General features: G+C 44.0%; 1 protein-coding gene across 2 annotated transcripts in view; it reads right to left on the reverse strand.

Annotated features, from left to right (window-relative positions):
• The window catches only part of STYK1 (serine/threonine/tyrosine kinase 1), a 90,953-nt gene that overhangs the window by 14,408 nt on the left and 57,286 nt on the right, over window positions 1–19,259 (reverse strand). For both annotated transcript variants that reach the window (XM_077455392.1, XM_077455391.1), the window contains 2 exons: window positions 8,386–8,469; window positions 3,212–3,420 (listed from right to left, as the gene is read on the reverse strand). In XM_077455392.1, coding sequence (XP_077311518.1) covers window positions 3,212–3,420; window positions 8,386–8,469 — 293 coding nt within the window. The remainder of the gene's footprint in view (window positions 1–3,211; window positions 3,421–8,385; window positions 8,470–19,259) is intronic.

Raw genomic sequence — 19,259 nt, forward strand, 5'->3', positions numbered from 1 at the left:
TGTCACTTACCTGACACAGGAGCCAGCGAAGTCACCGCTGTCCCCTGTAGTTCCGAGCGTCCATCTTCTTGGTGGGTCTCCGTGGGTCTCGCTACTCCGGCGCTGTGATTCGCCGGAGCAGCGATGACGTCACTCCCACGCATGCGCACGGGAGCCGACACTCGCAGCATCGTGCGGCATCATCGGCATTGACAAAGCCGCGCTCAGTGCGCCTGCGCGCCTCTGTCTACGGCGCATGCGCCGTAGACAGCGGTGCCTGTCTTCGGGCAAATATCTCCTAAACCGTATAGGTTTAGGAGATATTTCTTGGACCTACAGGTAAGCCTTAATCTAGGCTTATCTGTAGGTCAAAGTGGTTGGTAAGGGTTTACAACCACTTTAACTAACAACAATGAAAATGTAGACAAAAAACCCCATGTTATTTTACTCCTGAATAAATTTATAAAGATAAAGTAATGGTAAATTACATATAGATCAGTCCTTTTATAGCTATGTCTTATGTTGTTGAACAGGAAGTTTTACAAGTTTGTAAAGTTCAAATAGTGCAGTATTAAATTTCTTTTTACGATCTTTACACAATATTTTTATGAAAAACAGAGCGCAACTGAGAATGTTTAGAACAGGATAAGATAAGATAGACACTTATTTTTATTTTTTTCCATAACTATACCTGCAAAAGGGGCCAGTTCAATGTGATCTAGCAGAACTTAATTTTCTGACTAAAGTTCCACTTTAAAGAGGAAGCAAACCCTGATGGGTTTACTTCCTCTTTCATTCCCTGCAAAGGTAAAGCATAATGGGCTACTATGCATCGCATAGTAGTCCATTATGTGTCACTTACCTGACACAGGAGCCAGCGAAGTCACCGCTGTCCCCTGTAGTTCCGAGCGTCCATATTCTTGGTGGGTCTCCGTGGGTCTCGCTGCTCCGGCGCTGTGATTCGCCGGAGCAGCGATGACGTCACTCCCGCGCATGCGCACGGGAGCCGACACTCGCTGCATCGCGCGGCATCATAGGCATTGACAAAGCCGAGCTCAGTGCGCCTGCGCGCCTCTGTCTACGGCGCATGCGCCGTAGACAGCGGTGCCTGTCTTCGGGCAAATATCTCCTAAACCGTATAGGTTTAGGAGATATTTCTTGGACCTACAGGTAAGCCTTAATCTAGGCTTATCTGTAGGTCAAAGTGGTCAGTAAAGGTTTACAACTACTTTAACTAACAACAATGAAAATGTAGACAAAAAAACCCATGTTATTTTACTCCTGAATAAATTTATAAAGATAAAGTAATGGTAAATTACATATAGATCAGTCCTTTTATAGCTATGTCTTATGTTGTTGAACAGGAAGTTTTACAAGTTTGTAAAGTTCAAATAGTGCAGTATTAAATTTCTTTTTACGATCTTTACACAATGTTATCTTAGTTGAGATCAGGAACTTGCTACCAATGATTTTTACCACAGATATTTCGTTGCTGTTACAAAATAAGATGGTTATTGTGTATGTGGGTGGAAGGATGATGTGATGGAGGACCTTGTCTCAAGCACCTTTTTAGGATGGCACACCCTAAAGATGGAGAGAGGGTATTTAAGGAAATAGAGCGGTATGAGTGCCAAGATAAACAAAAATGGGCATAGTGAGACAGTGTGTGGTTGGCAGAGGCAGACAGGTGTAAGGTACCAGGTGGCAGGCAATGAGGTCAGGAAAAGGCCAAGATTTGTTAGCTAGATAATAGCATACCTAGCAAAACCAAGTCTTTAGGTAGGAATAAGATCTGAAAAGAAGAGAAGAAATTAGCATGGGTGGGGGGGGGGGGGGTATGTTGTATTTGCTTCTTTTAGTTCTAATTTTTTTTGCACATAGAGGAACCCCTAAAATAACTTTCTGGTCTTAGGGAACCCTTGCTAATATATACCTACAGATCACTGCATATTATGCCGCGTACACAGGAGCGGACTGTATGGCGTACTTAGTTCGTCATACAATCCGACGGACAGTCCGTCGTACTTTCGTCTGAACGGACTTGACCACACACGGATGCACAAACAGTCCGTCGAAAGCTTGCGCGATGACGTGTACAGCACGTACGACGGGACTAGAAATAGGAAGTCCAAGACACAGCAAAGCACCCTTCCGCCGTGTAAATCCTTTCTGGGCATGCGCCATTCTTAGTCTGTCGAACTAGCATACTGACGAGCGGATTGTCCGCTGAAACCAAAGTACGACGGACAGAATTTCGAAAAATCCGAAATTCTTAGTACGCCGGACTGCACGCTGAAAAAGTCTGCTGAAGCCCACACACGAGCGGATTGTCCGCTGAAATGTGTTTCGACTGACTAAGTACGCCATACAGTCCGCTCGTGCGTACGCGACATTAGTGTGATGGTCACTAGGAAGAATGTGTATTATATTGGGGGTCAATGGGGAAAAATACCCCCTGAAGACACCATTTGAGTCTTTGGGCATTTATCTGAGAGGCAGAAAATGCTATTTGCTTAAAGAATAGCAACCTTTGGAGGAAACCTGGTTGGGAAAGGCTGTTAAACACTGTCGACCAAAGATTTTTTTTTTATTTATTCTAGCTGCCCTTTCATGCACCTTTATAACAGTTTTTTTTCCTTAGAGACCCAGGGTTCAACAAATCATGCCAAGTGCTATATAGTGATCTTGTGAAGGAGATTATTTCTGTCTTAACCTAGCCATAGGCAATTTTCTCCGGTTCAGCAAGGATTGGTCGAGATTTGAACTATGTGTGGGCAGGCTGAATGTACTCAAGTTGATTGAGCAATCAATCAACTTGGGTTCAAACAGCCTGTCAGATTTTACATGCGACTGTTGCTAGCAGCTATTATAGCCTCCAGGAGTAATCACTGTGTTCTCCCAGCAGGGATGGTTCCCTCTGCCCCCTGCCCCTTGTCAGGAGAACACAGTGGCTCTGCAGGAGGGACTCCCTTATCAACAATGACTGTGTTGATGGGAGAATCAAGCGATTTCCTGTTCTGCAACCTGTGGTTGCAGTAAATAAAATTGCTCCATCTATGGCTGGCTTTACATTTGCTCTGTTGCTTTAAATGTCTTTTGCAAGAACCTTTTATCTCAATTTCCTGATACAAAATAGCATGTGTAAGAACATATCAGCTTTATCATTTGTTGTGGCCTATTCTACACTTCAATGGTTTAGTGAGAAAAAAGGACAATACTATTGAGAACTCACATATCAGATTTGCTGGTAGCAGACAAATGAAGGAGGCGCTCTGGAGCCATCCATTTTAGAGGAGTAGGCCTCCGGATGGGAAAAGATCCTCTGTAGTGCATTTCACAGGCTCCTCCCAGGCCAGTCAGTTTAGTAGTAAAATTATGCTGAATAAGAACATTTCTTGCTGCTATGTCTCCATGCACAAGATCCCGCTCATGCAGATATTCCTGTGGAGGAACCAGAGTAATTATTGTCAGACATGTTAACCATATTACAGAGCATCAAAGAATGTAATCGAGAAATATAAGTACAACAAAAAAATCAAGAGAGCACAAAATTTAAACGTTGACATACAACAGCAGCATGAACCAATATGGTGGTTGCTTCAAAATACAGAAAAATACAGAAGAATTCATAGATTGGCAGCATGAAATACTATCAACAGTTCATCATGAACTGACTAGTTGTATTTCTATATATAATAGTATGCATAAGCAGAGAGGTAAGTGTAGTACTGAAGAAAGTAAAAAGTGCATCATGCCATATTTATGGGGAGATTTTAACACCAGGGCTTAGCGAAAGATATAGCAGCCCATGCTGCTTCCATGGGGCTCCAAGATTAGAGAGCTCCCAGTCCATTTTATGAGGAAAGATAGTGAAATTGCTAGCTTAGGTATTGAGAAGTGCAGACTTTTCCATGCATTGATCACAATCTGGGCAACCTGCCCACTATGGCTTAGCTCCATTTGATCAACTCTCCTTTGGTACAAAGTATGAGCTCTGCCAAATCTGGAGTCAAGTCTCTAAGAAGCTGTGCTTGAATCTGACTGTGGAGTGACCATTTAAGTCTGCAGGGTTACAATTTTTGTTAGTGTCTAGAAACAGTGACGCTCAATGTTAATGGGTATAAATAGGACCAGGGCTTTTTTTTTCAGCTGGAACGCGGAGAATGAACCTCCATTACCTCCAGCACTGAATGTATGCAATGGTAAGGGGTGCTGGGTTGTGATGGAGGGTCTACTGATGCTGGCTGCTGGGGGATCTATTGTTGCTGGAAGGGATCTATTTTTGCGTAGAAATCTATTGTTGCTGGTGGAGGATCTTTTGTTACTGGGGGGGGGGGTTGTTACTGTTTAACCTCCCTGGCGGTGATCCCGAGTCTGACTCGGGTTGGGATTTTAGTTACACGAGCGGTAACCCCCGTGCCAGACTCGGGATCACAGGGAGAGGTTACTTACCGTGTCCCCTGGATCCTGTGATGTCCTCCGTGCTGTCTGATCGAGCTGTCCTCCACTCGATTCACACAGTGCCCGAATGCTGCCGAGCTCCGTTCCCTGCGACGTTATGGCGCACGGGAGCGGAGATCGGCGCCAAATTCAAAAAAGTAAAAACACACACAGTACTGTAATCTTACAGATTACAGTACTGTATAAAAAAAAATACACACCCCTTTTGTCCCTAGTGGTCTGTCCAGTGCCCTGCATGCACTTTTATTTTATAAATACTGTTTCTTCTGCCTGGAATTTGGAGATTGTCCATAGCAACCAAAAAGTGTCCCTTTATGTCAAAAGGGATTTTAGACCAACTAGAAAACAGCGATAATAAATTATAATCACTTGCAGAATTGAGCGATAGCGATTTGTGGGGAAATTCGTCATCAAACACTAAATCTAATGACAGCGACAATTCTGCAAATGAGCAAATTTCTGTGTTTTTGGATTTGATTACATTATTGAATAATTTTTATTATTATTTATTATATTATAAACTTTATCATACCCGGGATGTCTGCTAGACTCTGGTTTGAACAGATTTAAGAGAGTTATTCCTAAGAATTACAGGACTACAATATAAAATGGCAAATTTTCATGCAAAATAATTGTACCGCTTTCAGCACCTAAAACCAGAACTAATCATACCCCCAGGGAGGTTAAGGAGGGGGTCTACTGTTGCTGGCTGCTGGAAAGTATATTGATGCTGGCTTTTGAGAGATCTGTTGTTGCTGATGGAGGTCTATTGTTGAGGGTCGCTATTACTGGTGGCTGCGGGGGATCAATTTTATTGCCTTTCTTGTTATCATTACCAAATTGCATACTATTTCATTCCATTCTATATTCTCTAAAAGGGGCTACACTAGGAGCTGGGTAGGGGTGGAACCAAGGATCGTTCTCAGAGGTGGGTAGGGGATGGAGACACAAAGTGACTTAGAAAGGGGGGAGTTCCTGCACCTATTCTCTGAGAAAAAAAGCACTGAATAGGACCCCTGAAGTGGTGCATTTTTTGCTAACCCTTGACCATTCATTTTAAGAGGGGGAAATATGGTACATTATGGGCACATCACAGGCTGCCCACAGGGCCGGATTAAGAGATTCATGTGCTTGGTGCTGAGGATTTTGGTGGGCCTTTTACTGGGCACCCTTCTGCTTTCCAAAAGCCTGTGCTGGCATGCGCCCAAACTCAAAAGTGCGCAGCCGCACAGGCATAACACTAGAGAAGCCTGGCATTTGATTTGCCAAGTTTCTGTAAGAGCCGTGCATTGGCGTGCACTCTGAGCTGAAAGAGTGCACTATGGAAGCCCCAGACTTCTGTAAGAGCCCTGCATTGGCGTGCCCCAGGCTTCTGTTAGGACTGCTCATGCAGTGCCCATTATCAATCCCACCACCCTGCCCCGGTGGTGCATGTGGAACAGTGGCGGCCCGTCCATAGGGGGCGCCCGGGCGCCGCCCCCCCTGTGTGGTCACAAAAAAAAAAAAAATGTAAAAAAAAAAAAAAGTTTTAAAACTGCCCCTTTAAAAAAAAAAAAAAAGTTCTTTAAGGAAGTGCTCGAGCGCCGGTCACAGTGCACGCTGGGAAACGCCACGCCAATGCAATCATGAGATTGCAGGCGTGGCGCTTCATTTGCGGGCGTTTAGCCCGCCTCAGGGTGCTTTCTGAAGCGCTGAGTAGCTTCCGCCCGGCGCTGTAGTATGTGTTACTACGGCCGGGCGGGCAGTTTGATTGACATCTGAGTTGACTCAGATGTCACTTCCTGTCTTCTCTCTCCCATTTCACCTGAGAGAGGAAACAGGAAGTAAGAGGAGTAGAGCGGTGTGCAGGAGAGGAGCGGCTGCGGAGAACACCGGAGAGGAGCACACAGTCAGGTAAGTGGGCTTCGGGTGTGTGTGCGGGTCCTGGGCATACATGGGATCGTGTCCCACTTCCTGCTTGCAGCCAGCTGTGACTGGACCTTGCCCTAATTGAGATGTGACGTTAGCTGTTGGGGGGGAAAAGTGTGGACTTTGGATACTGAGTGGGTGTCTCTGAACTCTAGATGCCGTGTGTCTTGATCATCTGAAGCATTGCTGAAATACAGATGAGGGTGAAATCTGAAGGCTCAGAAATGCAGACTGTTGTGGCTCTGGGGCAACACAGAAGCAAACTGAATTTTACAATGAAGATTATGGGTTAAGTCAGTGCATGGTGGAGTCCTCTCCAGATTTAATTGAATGAGGTGCAAGAGCTGAGTGGTTGTTGCATTGACTTGCTATATTAAAGTAGACCTGCCAGGATATGTAGCCCCTGAGGAATTTGGACCTTTGTCATATTGCCTTTCCAGGAAGGTTGCTTTCTGCTCAATGGCAATGATTAGTGGGGGGAGGGGCACTTGTTTTGTCACTTGTCCATGGTGGGCTTTTCCCACAAACTGACAGGTTTTTCTAATCTGCCCAGGAAATCTAGAAATCTGGTCTGCCAAAACCTATTGTTCACACTTCACTGGCCACTCTGACCTGTCCTCCCTGTAATGTGCCTTGCGGAGGAATGGCCACAGGAGAGCAACAGCACACCTATGTGTAACATTATTCAGGATTACAGACTTCTGGATAGACATATCTGTGTGTATATATGTGTACCACTACCCAGGATTGCAGAGTGCTGTATAGATATATACTGTGTATTTATAGGTATACCATTATTCAGGATTGCAGACTTCTGTATAGCTATCTATGTATAGGTGTACTATTATCCAGGATTGCAGAGTGCTGTGTATATATATATCTATATATACTATTCATAGATATATATACAGCACTCTGCAATCCTGGATAATAGTACACCTATACATATAGATATCAATACAGCACTCTGCAATCCATGTGAGTCTGCAAAACCTGCATAATATCACATCTATACATAGATAGCTATACAGAAGTCTGCAATCCTGAATAATGGTATACCTATAAATACACAGTATATATCTATACAGCACTCTGCAATCCTGGGTAGTGGTACACATATATACACACAGATGTGTCTATCCAGAAGTCTGTAATCCTGAATAATGTTACACCTATACATATAGAACTCAGTAATTCTGAATACACAGCTACAATGTTACACTACTGTTTTAATATATACAGTTTCTATACAGCTCTCTGCAATTCTGGGGCAATGATACGCCTATACACAGGTATGCCTATACATAACCCTGTATTTCTGGATACATAGATAATGTTAGTACAGTATGTCTATGTACACAGCTACTGTATTTGCAGGACAATGAAATTCTGGATACACGCCAATATCATTCTACAAATTCTGGGTGTGGCTTATGAGAAGTGGGAGGGAACAACCGCGGATGGGCGGGGTCTTGCGCCCCCCCATCCTAAAACTTCACCAGCCGCCACTGATGTGGAATGCAGGGCCCGTCAGGGGAGATCTCTTCCCGTTGACCCATTGCTTTCCATGTGCTTTTTGGGTGGCTGGGCCTATATTAAGGTAGGGGCCTGGAGCTGCAGCTCCAATAGCCCCTACGTTAATCCAGCCCTGGCTGCCCACCTCTGACCAGCAATGCTTAGGTATGAGGGATATAAACAGATGTGCTTTATAAGCCGCCAGTTACTAAACAGGACCCCATCTAAATTTTGCCTTGAATCTTGAGATTTCTAGTCACACATCTGCTTTTTTAACATCTTGATGATTTAAAAAGAACTTGTTTTTTTTTCATCTCTGTCATATCCTGCCATAGGTAGGATTATATGCTGCTTATCACTGTATATCATTATCTTCCCTCGGTACTGCGCTTGCTGACTTACAAGCACAGTCCACCTCAATGTTTGAGCACATGTAAAATCACCATTTCTACTTTGTCTACTGATAACCTTGGTATTACAAGTTGGCAAAGCATAAAACATGAAATCTGCAAGTTCACATACCAGTGCTGACAGAATCTGTAGAGCGATAGTGTAAACTTGGCACTCTGTAATGTCATAGAGTATGCCTTGCATTGACACAACATCCTGAAAGGTAAAAAAAAAAACATGGATAAGATATAATTTATGACACATACGTGTGCACTCTTGTAAGCTAATCATCCTTTATTGCCCACCTGTGTAATGGGAGTGGGGTATAGTGAGGATTATTACATTCCAAACAAGCGTAACATTGTGATCTGTACAGGGTCGGGACTTTCTCATTGCTATCTGATTTCTTTGCCCTCAAATGATCATTCTCAGAATAATTATCTGCATGTTGTAGCTCCGCCGGGCAGGTGCTTTGGCTTTGTTCTCACCAGCTATGTGGTCATGTATTTTACAGACTTTTATTAAGATGCAAGATATTCAAAAAGTCATTATTGCTAAGGGTCCAATTCCCACCAACAGTGTGCTGGGTATTGCATTGGAAATAATACTAAATGCTACATTTTGGATATTTTTTTTAAGTTTTACCATTTAAAGCAGAGATTCACCCAAAAGGGGAAATGTACCATACCCCAACTCCCCCCCCCCCCCTCCACTGCCACATTTGGCACTCTTTGGGGAGGAGAGGGAGCGAGTACCTGGTTTTCGCCTCACAGCGATCTACAAAACACCCAACCCCTCCTCCTTCCCCCACTGCCTTCTGGGACCTGTGTGTGTCCCAGAATATGGGGGGGGGGACCATTCAGAAAGCGCAGCGCGATTCTTGCATGCACAGTAGGAAAGCATGCAAATAAAAAATGATCACAGACAGTAAAAAAACTTCAAGTGAACTAAAAGGGCTACAATCACCTGATGGGCAGTTGAAGATCCTATTAAAGTGGAGCTTTACCCAAAAGTGGAAGCTCTGCCTTGTCTGCCTCCTCCTCTCCCCCTCTGCTACCACATTTGGCACCTTTTGGGGGGGAGAGGGCAGTCACTTCCTGGTTTTGACAGGTACCCACTACCACTTCCAGCTGCATTCGAGCTGGAAGTTCAGTCCCCTCTTCCTTTCCTCCACAGCTGACCCATTCACAGAGCGCAGTGTGATTTGTGTATGCTCAGTAGAAAACCAGCTGTGAAGCCGCAAGGCTTCACTGCCGGTTTCCCATAGCCAAGATGTTGACACCAGAAAGCCGATTCAAGAATCGACTCGGGTGAGGACACAGTTGGATGCCTGGACAGGTAAGTGTCCTAATAGTAAAAGTCAGCAGCCACAGTATTTGTAGCTGCTGACTTTTAATTTTTGAAGGGGGGTCAGAACTCCGCTAATACACAATTGTCATCTCATGTTTAATTTTATCACTAACCTTAATACTCCCAGCACACCTTGGAGCACATATAATGTAGTTATACTCTTTGGTTTCTGTGCCTTGCACAGGCCTATACACTCTAATCCCAAAGTAACACAACTGCACAAATATGTAAAACGTGTAATATTTATCTTCTGTAAGACACATGGAAGCCTTCAACATTTTTATATACACCAGCTAAACCTAGACAAGTAAAAGGGTATATTCTGTACATAATAAATGGGACAAGCCCAGAAAGACAACACACTGTAAAAAAAACTCCTAAAATACACATCATGAACTAGTATATTTATGGACTGTAGCTGAACTAAAGAGAAACATTGTACAATATGTAGCATGGTGCTCTGCTAGCCATGTATCATATATAAACTCTGATCAATTAAATGACAAGTAGTACCCCCACTGCATCTCAGTATAGATTTAGTTCATCTTTATGATGCAAGCTAATTATGGGGTTGGTACTAACAGATACCGTCTTCTTTAACCACTTTCAGACCGGACCATTTTGCTGGTCAATGACCTGAGGTCTTTTTACAATTTGGCACTGCGCTGCTTTAACTGGTAATTGCGCGGTCATGCAATGTTGTACCCAAACAAAATTTGCGTCCTTTTCTTCCCACAAATAGAGCTTTCTTTTGATGGTATTTGATTGCCTCTGAGATTTTTATTTTTTGCGATATAAACGTAAAAAGACCGCAAATTTTGAAAAAAAATGATATTTTCTACTTTTTGTTATTAGAAAAATCCAATAAACTCAATTTTAGTCATACATTTAGGCCAAAATGTATTCAGCCACATGTCTTTGGTAAAAAAAAAGTCAATAACTGTATATTTATTGGTTTGCGCAAAAGTTGTCACATCTACAAACTAAGGTACGTTTTCTGGAATTTACGCAGCTTTTAGTTTACGACTGCCTATCTCATTTCTTGAGGTGCTAAAATGGCAGGGCAGTACAAAACCCCCCCAAATGACCCCATTTTGGAAAGTAGACCCCCTAAGGAAATTGATAAGTGGCATGTTGAGCCCATTGAATATTTTATTTTTTTGCCTCAAGCGATTGAATAATGACAAAAAAAAAAATATATTTTTTTTTTTTACACAAAGTTGTCACTAAATGATATATTGCTCACACATGCTATGGGCATATGTGAAATGACACCCCAAAATAAATTCTGCTGCTTCTCCTGAGTACGGGGATACCACATATGTGGGACTTTTTGGGAGCCTAGCCGCGTACGGGGCCCCGAAAACCAAGCACCACCTTCAGGCTTTCTAAAGCCCCGTACACACGAGCGGACTTTTCAACATCCAAAGTCCGTCAGACCGAGTCCGTCAGACTATCCGATCGTGTGTGGGCTGCAACGGACTTTAGCTTCGCAAAAGTCTGACGGACTTTAGAAATGAAGCATGCTTCAAATTTTCCCGACGGAACTCCGCCGGACCCGGTCCCCTTCGAAAAATCCGCTCGTGTGTATGCTACTCCGACGGACTAAAACCGACGCTAGGGCAGCTATTGGCTACTGGCTATGAACTTCCTTATTCGAGTCGGGTCGTACGTCATCACGTTCGAATCCGTCGGAGTTTAGTGTGATCGTGTGTGGCCAAGTCCGTTCGGCCGAAAAGTCTGTCAGAACTCCGGCGGAACTCCGGCGGAACTCTGGCGGAACTCCTTTGGAAGTCTGTCGGACATAAGTCCTCTCGTGTGTACGGGGCTTAAGGGAGTACATTTTTGATTTCACTTCTCACTACCTATTACAGTTTTGAAGGCCATAAAATGCCAAGATGGCACAAAACCCCCACAAATGACCCCATTTTAGAAAGTAGACACCCCAAGCTATTTGCTGAGAGGCATGTTGAGTCCATGGAATATTTTATATTTTGCCACAAGTTGCGGGAAAATTACAAACTTTAATTTTTTTTTATTTTTTTTTCACAAAGTTGTCACTAAATGATATATTGCTCACACATGCCATGGGCATATGTGAAATGACACCCCAAAATAAATTCTGCTGCTTCTCCTGAGTACGGGGATACCACATATGTGGGACTTTTTGGGAGCCTAGCCGCATACGGGGCCCCGAAAACCAAGCACCGCCTTCAGGCTTTCTAAGGGCGTTACAGTTTTGAAGGCCATAAAATGCCAAGATGGCACAAACCCCCCCCAAATGACCCCATTTTGGAAAGTAGACACCCCTAAATTTAGGGGTACATTAGTGAGACTAGGTAATAAATGGCGGGTGCCCTGAAACTATAAAAAAATAACTAACCAACCAGCGTCACCTGTAACAGTTATATGGTGATCACTGGTGAAAGGGTTAACTAGGGGGCAATCAGGGGGCTTTATGCGGTAGTATATGGGGGTCCCTGGCGCTATAAAAAGCTGCGGCGAACCTAAATACCTACCTGCCTAACTAGCGTCACCTGTGACACTAATACAGCGATCAGAAAAACGATCGCTTATTAGGCTGGGTTCACACTGGAGCGATGCAGGAACGCCACGAATCTGCGGCGGGTTCCCGCATCGCATGCCTCCCGGCGGCAGTTCACACTGCCCTATGCGAACTGCTGGGAGTGTCAGTGAAATGTTAATGACACCCCCAGATCAGTTCGCATATCGCAGTGCGATCTGCAAACTCGGATCGCATGGTGTGAACACCCATGCGGTCCGATTCTGCTGCGGACCAAAAAAAGGGTCCCGTGCGAATTTGCGGCGGGTGCGGCGCGAATTCAGCCATACTATCTGTATGGCTGAACTCGAATCGCACAGAGATCGGATGTGATTTGCACTGCAGTGCGGTGCGAATCACATCCGTTCTCATAAACCGCTGCAATGTGAACCCATCCTTAGTGACACTGGCGACGGGGGGTGATCACGGGGTTAAACCTTTATTGGGGGGGGTTAGGGGGGTACATTAGAACTAAAGGGGGCTAACCCTAACTGCCCTAACAGTTATTACAGTCACAAATGACACCAATGCAAAAAAAAAAAAATGCAATTGGTGTCACTGTGACGGGGGGCAGGGGTAATTGGGGGGGTGATCGGGGGGTGAAGGGGGGGTGTGAGTGTGCCTGGCATGTTCTACTGTGTAGTGTCGTGTTGGTGCAACTCACCGATCCTCTCTCCTCGGTGCCGGAACGAAAAATACCGACACGGAGGAGAGATTACATCACTTCCTCTCCTGTGTTTACATTACAGGAGAGGAAGTGATGTCACGGAGCATTTCCATTCATCGGGAGCGATCGCGAGGGGGTGGCCATGAATGAATGGCCGCCCCCTCATCCCGGATCGCTCCCGAACGAATACCGACCGCCGCAGGCACTGGGGGGGGCCCGATCGGGCCCCCCACCCGCGGGAAGGCAGGGACGTATATATACGCCCATATGCCTGCCCGTGCCATTCTGTCGACGTATATCGTCGTGCGGCGGTCGGCAAGTGGTTAAGTACTATCTTGCAAAGGTACCAGGCACTTTCGCACAGCACTTCAGCTAAGGCAGAAAAAAAGAAAATCACCTCCGTCTCTGGCCCATCCTTTTCTGAATCTCACTGTACCCATCTTTAGTTTCTTTAAGGACTGCTGTGAATTTTAGGCCTCCTGGGCCTGCATCAAGCTTCCTTGATGACTTCTCTGTCTAGCTACCCTGCCCTACTTTTCTCTCCTCTGCAATTCCCACAATTATTTTTGGTGACTTTAACCTCCCTGGCGGTATGATTCAGTCTGGAATAAGGTGCTGAAAGCGGTACAATTATTTTGCATGGAAATCTGGCTTTTATTTTGTAGTCCTGTAATTCTTAGGAATAACGCTCTGAAATCTCTTCAAACCAGAGTCTAGCGGACATCCCGGGTATGATAAAGTTTATAATATAATAAAGAATAATAAAAATTATTCAATAATGTAATCAAATCCAAAAAAAACTGAAAAAGGGACATGTTTTGGTTTCTATGGACAATCTCCAAATTCCAAGCAGTAAAAAACAGTATTTATAATATAAAAGTGCATGCAGGGCATTGCACAAACCACTAGGGACAAAGGGGGTGTGTATTTTTTACTACAGCACTGTAATCTGTAAGATTACAGTGCTGTGTGTGTTTTGTGTCTTTTTACTTTTTTGAATTTGCCGCCGTTCTCCGCTCCCGTGCGTCGTAACGTCGCAGGGAACGGAGCTCGGCGGCATTCGGCACTGTGAATCGAGCGGAGGACGGCTCGATCACACAGCGCGGTGGACATCGCTGGATCCAGGGGACAAGGTAAGTAACGATCCCTGTGTCCTCCCCTGCATCGAGCGGTGCAAACCCGAGTCTGGCTCGGGGTTACCGCTATTGTAATGAAAATCCCAACCCGAGCCAGACTCGGGATTACCGCTAGGGAGGTTAACATCCCTGTTTAGTTAAGTTCACACTGGCATTAAAAGCAGGCATTTGAGAGGCGTTAAAAATGCCCCTCAAACACCCATGCACAAGACACAATAGACAGTGCTGTTCCCACTATCAAAGATAGATTCAAATCACAAATGATCAATGGCAAAAAGTGTGAGTTTTTACTAAGCACCCGTATCCAGGAAACATCCTTTAAAATAAGGACACAATGGTATATTACACCTGCAAATATTAAAAACTGGTCTGCGTCATCTTCAGACACCTGCTGGAGATGCCTTTTAGATAGGGGTTCTTTTTTACATATGTGGTGGTTTTATCCAGTAATATAGAATTTTTGGCAACAGACTATAACATGGATTGGACACATTACAAACACGAAACTGACACTCGACCCTGCTTGCTGCCTTTTTCATGTCAATTCTTTCTCATACAAGAGATATAAAAACTTGTTAGCCAGACACCTACTAAATGCTGCAAAAGCATGAATTCCACTTTATTGGAAATCTACACAATTACCAATAACCAAGGAATGGTAACAAAGAGTAAACACTATTTACGACATGAAAGAAACATCAACTCACGCTTTCACAAATTATGGACACCCTGGTATCTATTTACCTTTACTGAGGAATACAAAAAACTAATAGAGACCTGAACCTTATTAGTGAATAGGGATGAGCTTCGTGTTCGAGTCGAACGTACGTTCGACTCGAACATTGGCTGTTCGGGCGTTCGGCGAAATCCGAACTCTTGGTCCGTTTGCGTCAAAATTCGTATGGCGCGCGCGGACCACAATGCACTGCGATGGCGCAGTGCATTGCTGGCTCATGATTGGCCAAGCATGCACTGTGACCCCGCATGCTTGGCCAATCACAGCGCCAGCAGCGAGGAGAGCCATGATTGGCCACAGGCATCCTGCCTGTGGCCAATCATAGCTCAGACTGTGTAGTGCACGCCCCACACTATATAAGGCCGCCTTTGAGGCGGCCTCGTGTAGTGTGTTGGCATCTGAAGCAGTGGGTGTTCTGTGTACCTTCAACACAGTTACACACCGATCGTTTTTGGCTGATTTCCTATCTTGCTCTTGTGTAGTGGTTATTGTCTGTGCCCTGACCGCAGTATACACCACTATATTCACCTCACCTATATAGCTAGCTAGTGATCTATCTTTAACCACTTAACAACCGCCCATTGCCGATTAACGGCTTCAGGGCGGTTGTTTAACTCTGAGAGGCCGTTAATTAACGGCCTCCCAGAATTCTGCTCTCGCGCGCCCCCTGGGGAGCGCACTCGAGAGCATCTGTGACCGCCGGGTCCACAGGACCCGGCGCATCACGGATCACGGTAAACGGCCGCTCAAATGACGGAGTGATCACTTGTAAACAAACCGGCGTCATGTTATGACGCCGGTTCCTCCCTCCCCTCTCTGTACCGATCGGTACAGCGGAGGGGAAATAGATCGGTGTCAGCAGCGATGTGGGCTGCATCTGCAGTGCCCACATCGCTGCTCACCGAATTTAACCCCTCAATTCCCTGCCAATACTCTGCCATACCAGTGCATACTCTGCAGTACCCTGCCATTACTCTGCAGTACCCCCCATTACTCTGCAGTACCCTGCCTTTACTCTGCAGTACCCCCCATTACTCTGCAGTAACCCCCATTACTCTGCAGTACCCTGCCATTACTCTGCAGTACCCCCAATACTCTGCAGTACCCGCCATTACTCTGCAGTACCCCGCCATTACTCTGCAGTGCAGTACCCTGCCATTACTCTGCAGTACCCTGCCTTTACTCTGCAGTACCCTGCCATTACTCTGTAGTACTCCCCAATACTCTGCAGTACCCTGCTATTACTCTGTAGTACCCCGCCAATACCCCGCCAATACTCTGCAATACCCTGCCATAAATTGCCATACCCAGCCATACTCGGAGATACCCAGCCATACTCGGTGATACCCTGAAATACCCAGCTATAGACGCCCCCCACCCCTCACCGCCCTCCGATGCTTCTACCAACTCGCCAGTACGATCAAAGCCAGAATCTTTTTTTTATTTTTTATTTCAGGCTTCCCAGCCTAGAGGTGAGATGTGGGGTCATATTGACCCCCAGATTTCACTGTAAAGAGGACCTGTCACCCCATATTCCTATTACAAGGGATGTTTACATTCCTTGTAATAGGAATAAAAGTGATCAAAAATATATTTTTGGGGAAAAAAATGTCAAACTAAAATAAATAAAGTAAAATGAACAATAAAAAAAAAAAAAAAAAAATTAAAGCGCCCATGTCCCCATGTGCTCGCATGCAGAAGCGAACGCATGCGTAAGCCCCGCCCACATGAAAACGGTGTTCAAACCACACATGTGAGGTATCGCCGAGAACGTTAGAGCGAGAGCAATAATTCTAGTCCTAGACCTCCTCTGCAACTCAAAACATGTAACCAGTAAAAAAAATTTATGAAGAAAAAATTACTAATCTGCTAAATTTTATAACAGAAACAAAGAAAAATTCATTTTTTCGCAGAATTTCCGGTCTTTTTTCTTTTATAGCACAAAAAATAAAAAAACTGAGAGGTGATTAAATACCACCAAAAGAAAGCTCTATTTGTGTGAAAAAAAGGACAAACATTTCATATAGGTCCAGTGTTGCATGACTGAGTAATTGTCATTCAAAATGTGAGAGCACCAAAAGCTGAAAATTGGTCTGGTTATTAAGGGTGTTTAAGTGCCCAGTGGTCAAGTGGTTAATAATAGAGCTTGCAGTCAGTAGTGTTAGGAGATAGTGCGTGCTGTCTGCGTGCTCTGTACCCAGTACATACCGCTATAATATAGGGCAGGCCCCTACTTTCAAACATCCAACTTACAAACATCTCCTACTTGCAAACGCAAGGAGACAGCAGCAAGTGAGATGAAAAAAGATGGACGACAAAACAAATTATACAGGGGTGATAACCCTTCCCTATGTTTTCCAAAAAGCTTAAAAATAGTTTTTTTGACTGGAGCTACACTTTAAAAATGTACCAGTTGAAAATTACAAACAGATTCAACTTAACACAACAAACCTACACAGTCCCTGTCTTGTTTGCACCGCCTGTATACTGCTGTTCTGAGTATATAGGGCCTGGGGGCCACACGCATTTCCTTTTTTTAATATGGGTACAGGGTTCCCCTTAATATGCGTACAAGACCCAAATAGGCTGGTAATGGGCAGGGAGGGCTACCCATGCCATTTTTCTGAATGATTTTCAACCATATTGCAGGAACCAGATATAACATTAAAACCGCAAGCAGTTTTAAATGGTGTTATTTCCGTTTAATGTCATTTTGTGCAGGGACTGTTCTAAACACGGGAAACACGTGGCACTTCACAGGCATACTACAGACACCCCCCAGGCACCATATTTAAAGTAATATTTCACTTTTTTTTTTCACTTTAATCGTCATTAAAATCAGTGCTCCCGCCAAAACGGCCGTTTTTAAAACTTTTTTTTGCATTGACCCATGTCCCCTGAGGCAGGAGTCAGGTCCCCAAACCCTTTTTAGGACAGTATCTTGCATATTAGCCGTTAAAATGAGCACTTTCCATTTCGAACGTTCGAGTCCCATAGACTTCAATGGGGTTCTAACGTTCGTAACGAACGTGGGGGCAGTTCGCAAGTTCTGGTGCGAACCGAACCGGGGGGTGTTCGGCTCATCCCTATTAGTGAATAAATATAGTCTTGCACGATATGAAACTACACGCATACCCCACTTTTAAGTATACAATGGGTTTTATTTACTAAATTAGAGTTGGAAAGTGCAAAATCGGGCTCGCTTCTGCATAGAAACCAATGAGCTTCCAGGTTTTATTGCCAAAGCTTAATTGAACAATCTGGGGTTAGAAGCTCATTTGTTTCTATGCAGAAGTGAGCCTGATTTTGCACTTTCCAGGTTTAGTAAATAAACCCCATTGTGTACTTAAAAGTGGGGTATGCCTGTAGTCCACATACTAAGTAGTACTATTACCATCCTTCTTATCTCAATTTTTAGACAAATCTATTAATATTCTCTACTCTACTGTATTTCAGACACAATCAACTGGAAATGTATATCAAACATACTTAACATACATGAGATATGCCATATCCTATTGGATATCTGAGGGAAACTACCCTAACATGTGTAACACGACAAGGTAAAACGGCTTCTCTTACTGTGTTATGTCTATAATTATGATGTAAGGCTTTGTTTTCATGTATGGCAATTTTCTAACATTATATGCACTAATGTATATGTCCTTACCCCTTTTAATTTTTTTTTATTTTTTTTTACTATTTTTGATTTATTTATTGATTTATTGAGAAAAAAAAATAAAGGACAACCTCCTCTTTTTACCTAGCACAATTGACACACACTTCTACTTACTCTAATGTCAACACCCTGATGTCAGCACACAATCCTTTTCCTCTCTCTGGTCATTACCTTATGAGCTTCACCTCATTAGTCTTCAACCTCCTATCTATCTAATCAACAAACAATTACCAATAGAATCATTACCACTTTAACCATTATCTTTTTAACCATTATCTTCTCTATTCTACAACTGACTACCTCTATGACACAATCTCACCTATGGCCTGCTCTGCCCTAGCCACTTACTGTCTACAACAGTTCACACTCATCCTTCCTGGACACGCTCGCTTTAGTTACTACCCACAGAACCAGACTGGACCACTATAACCTTGGAAAACCAATGATATCAGAAGTCTCAAAAAACATAGCCACACTCCTGAGTGTCTGTGGCCTAAAACTAAATCACAGCAAGACTTCCCCCCATTGTGCACTCCAAAAATAAAATTCCTGCCTCCGCACTTCAAAACAGACCTATTTTGTCAATTTCATTAACCCCCTCCTATGCAGTCCCCATCAACTTATGTCTTTAAGCCACTCTACTTTGTCTTCCACTGCCTCCACCCACTAACTCACTCACTGCCCAAGAGAATGGCAATCACTTCAAACATATTGATGCAATACCTGATGAAATATTCATTTTGCAGATATCTCCCCTACATAACATGCTATGCACACTTGCACATTCAATACTTCCTTCGGATAACCCTGTTGCCATTGAAGAGGTTGCTATAATTTTTTCTTTTGCCCACATAACCACTTACCCCTGGAATTGC

The sequence above is a fragment of the Lithobates pipiens genome, unplaced genomic scaffold (genome assembly GCF_037356315.1).
Source record: "Lithobates pipiens isolate NorthernLeopardFrog02 unplaced genomic scaffold, aLitPip1_a1.2 Scaffold_25, whole genome shotgun sequence".
In the NCBI taxonomy this organism is placed as follows: Eukaryota; Metazoa; Chordata; class Amphibia; order Anura; family Ranidae; genus Lithobates; species Lithobates pipiens.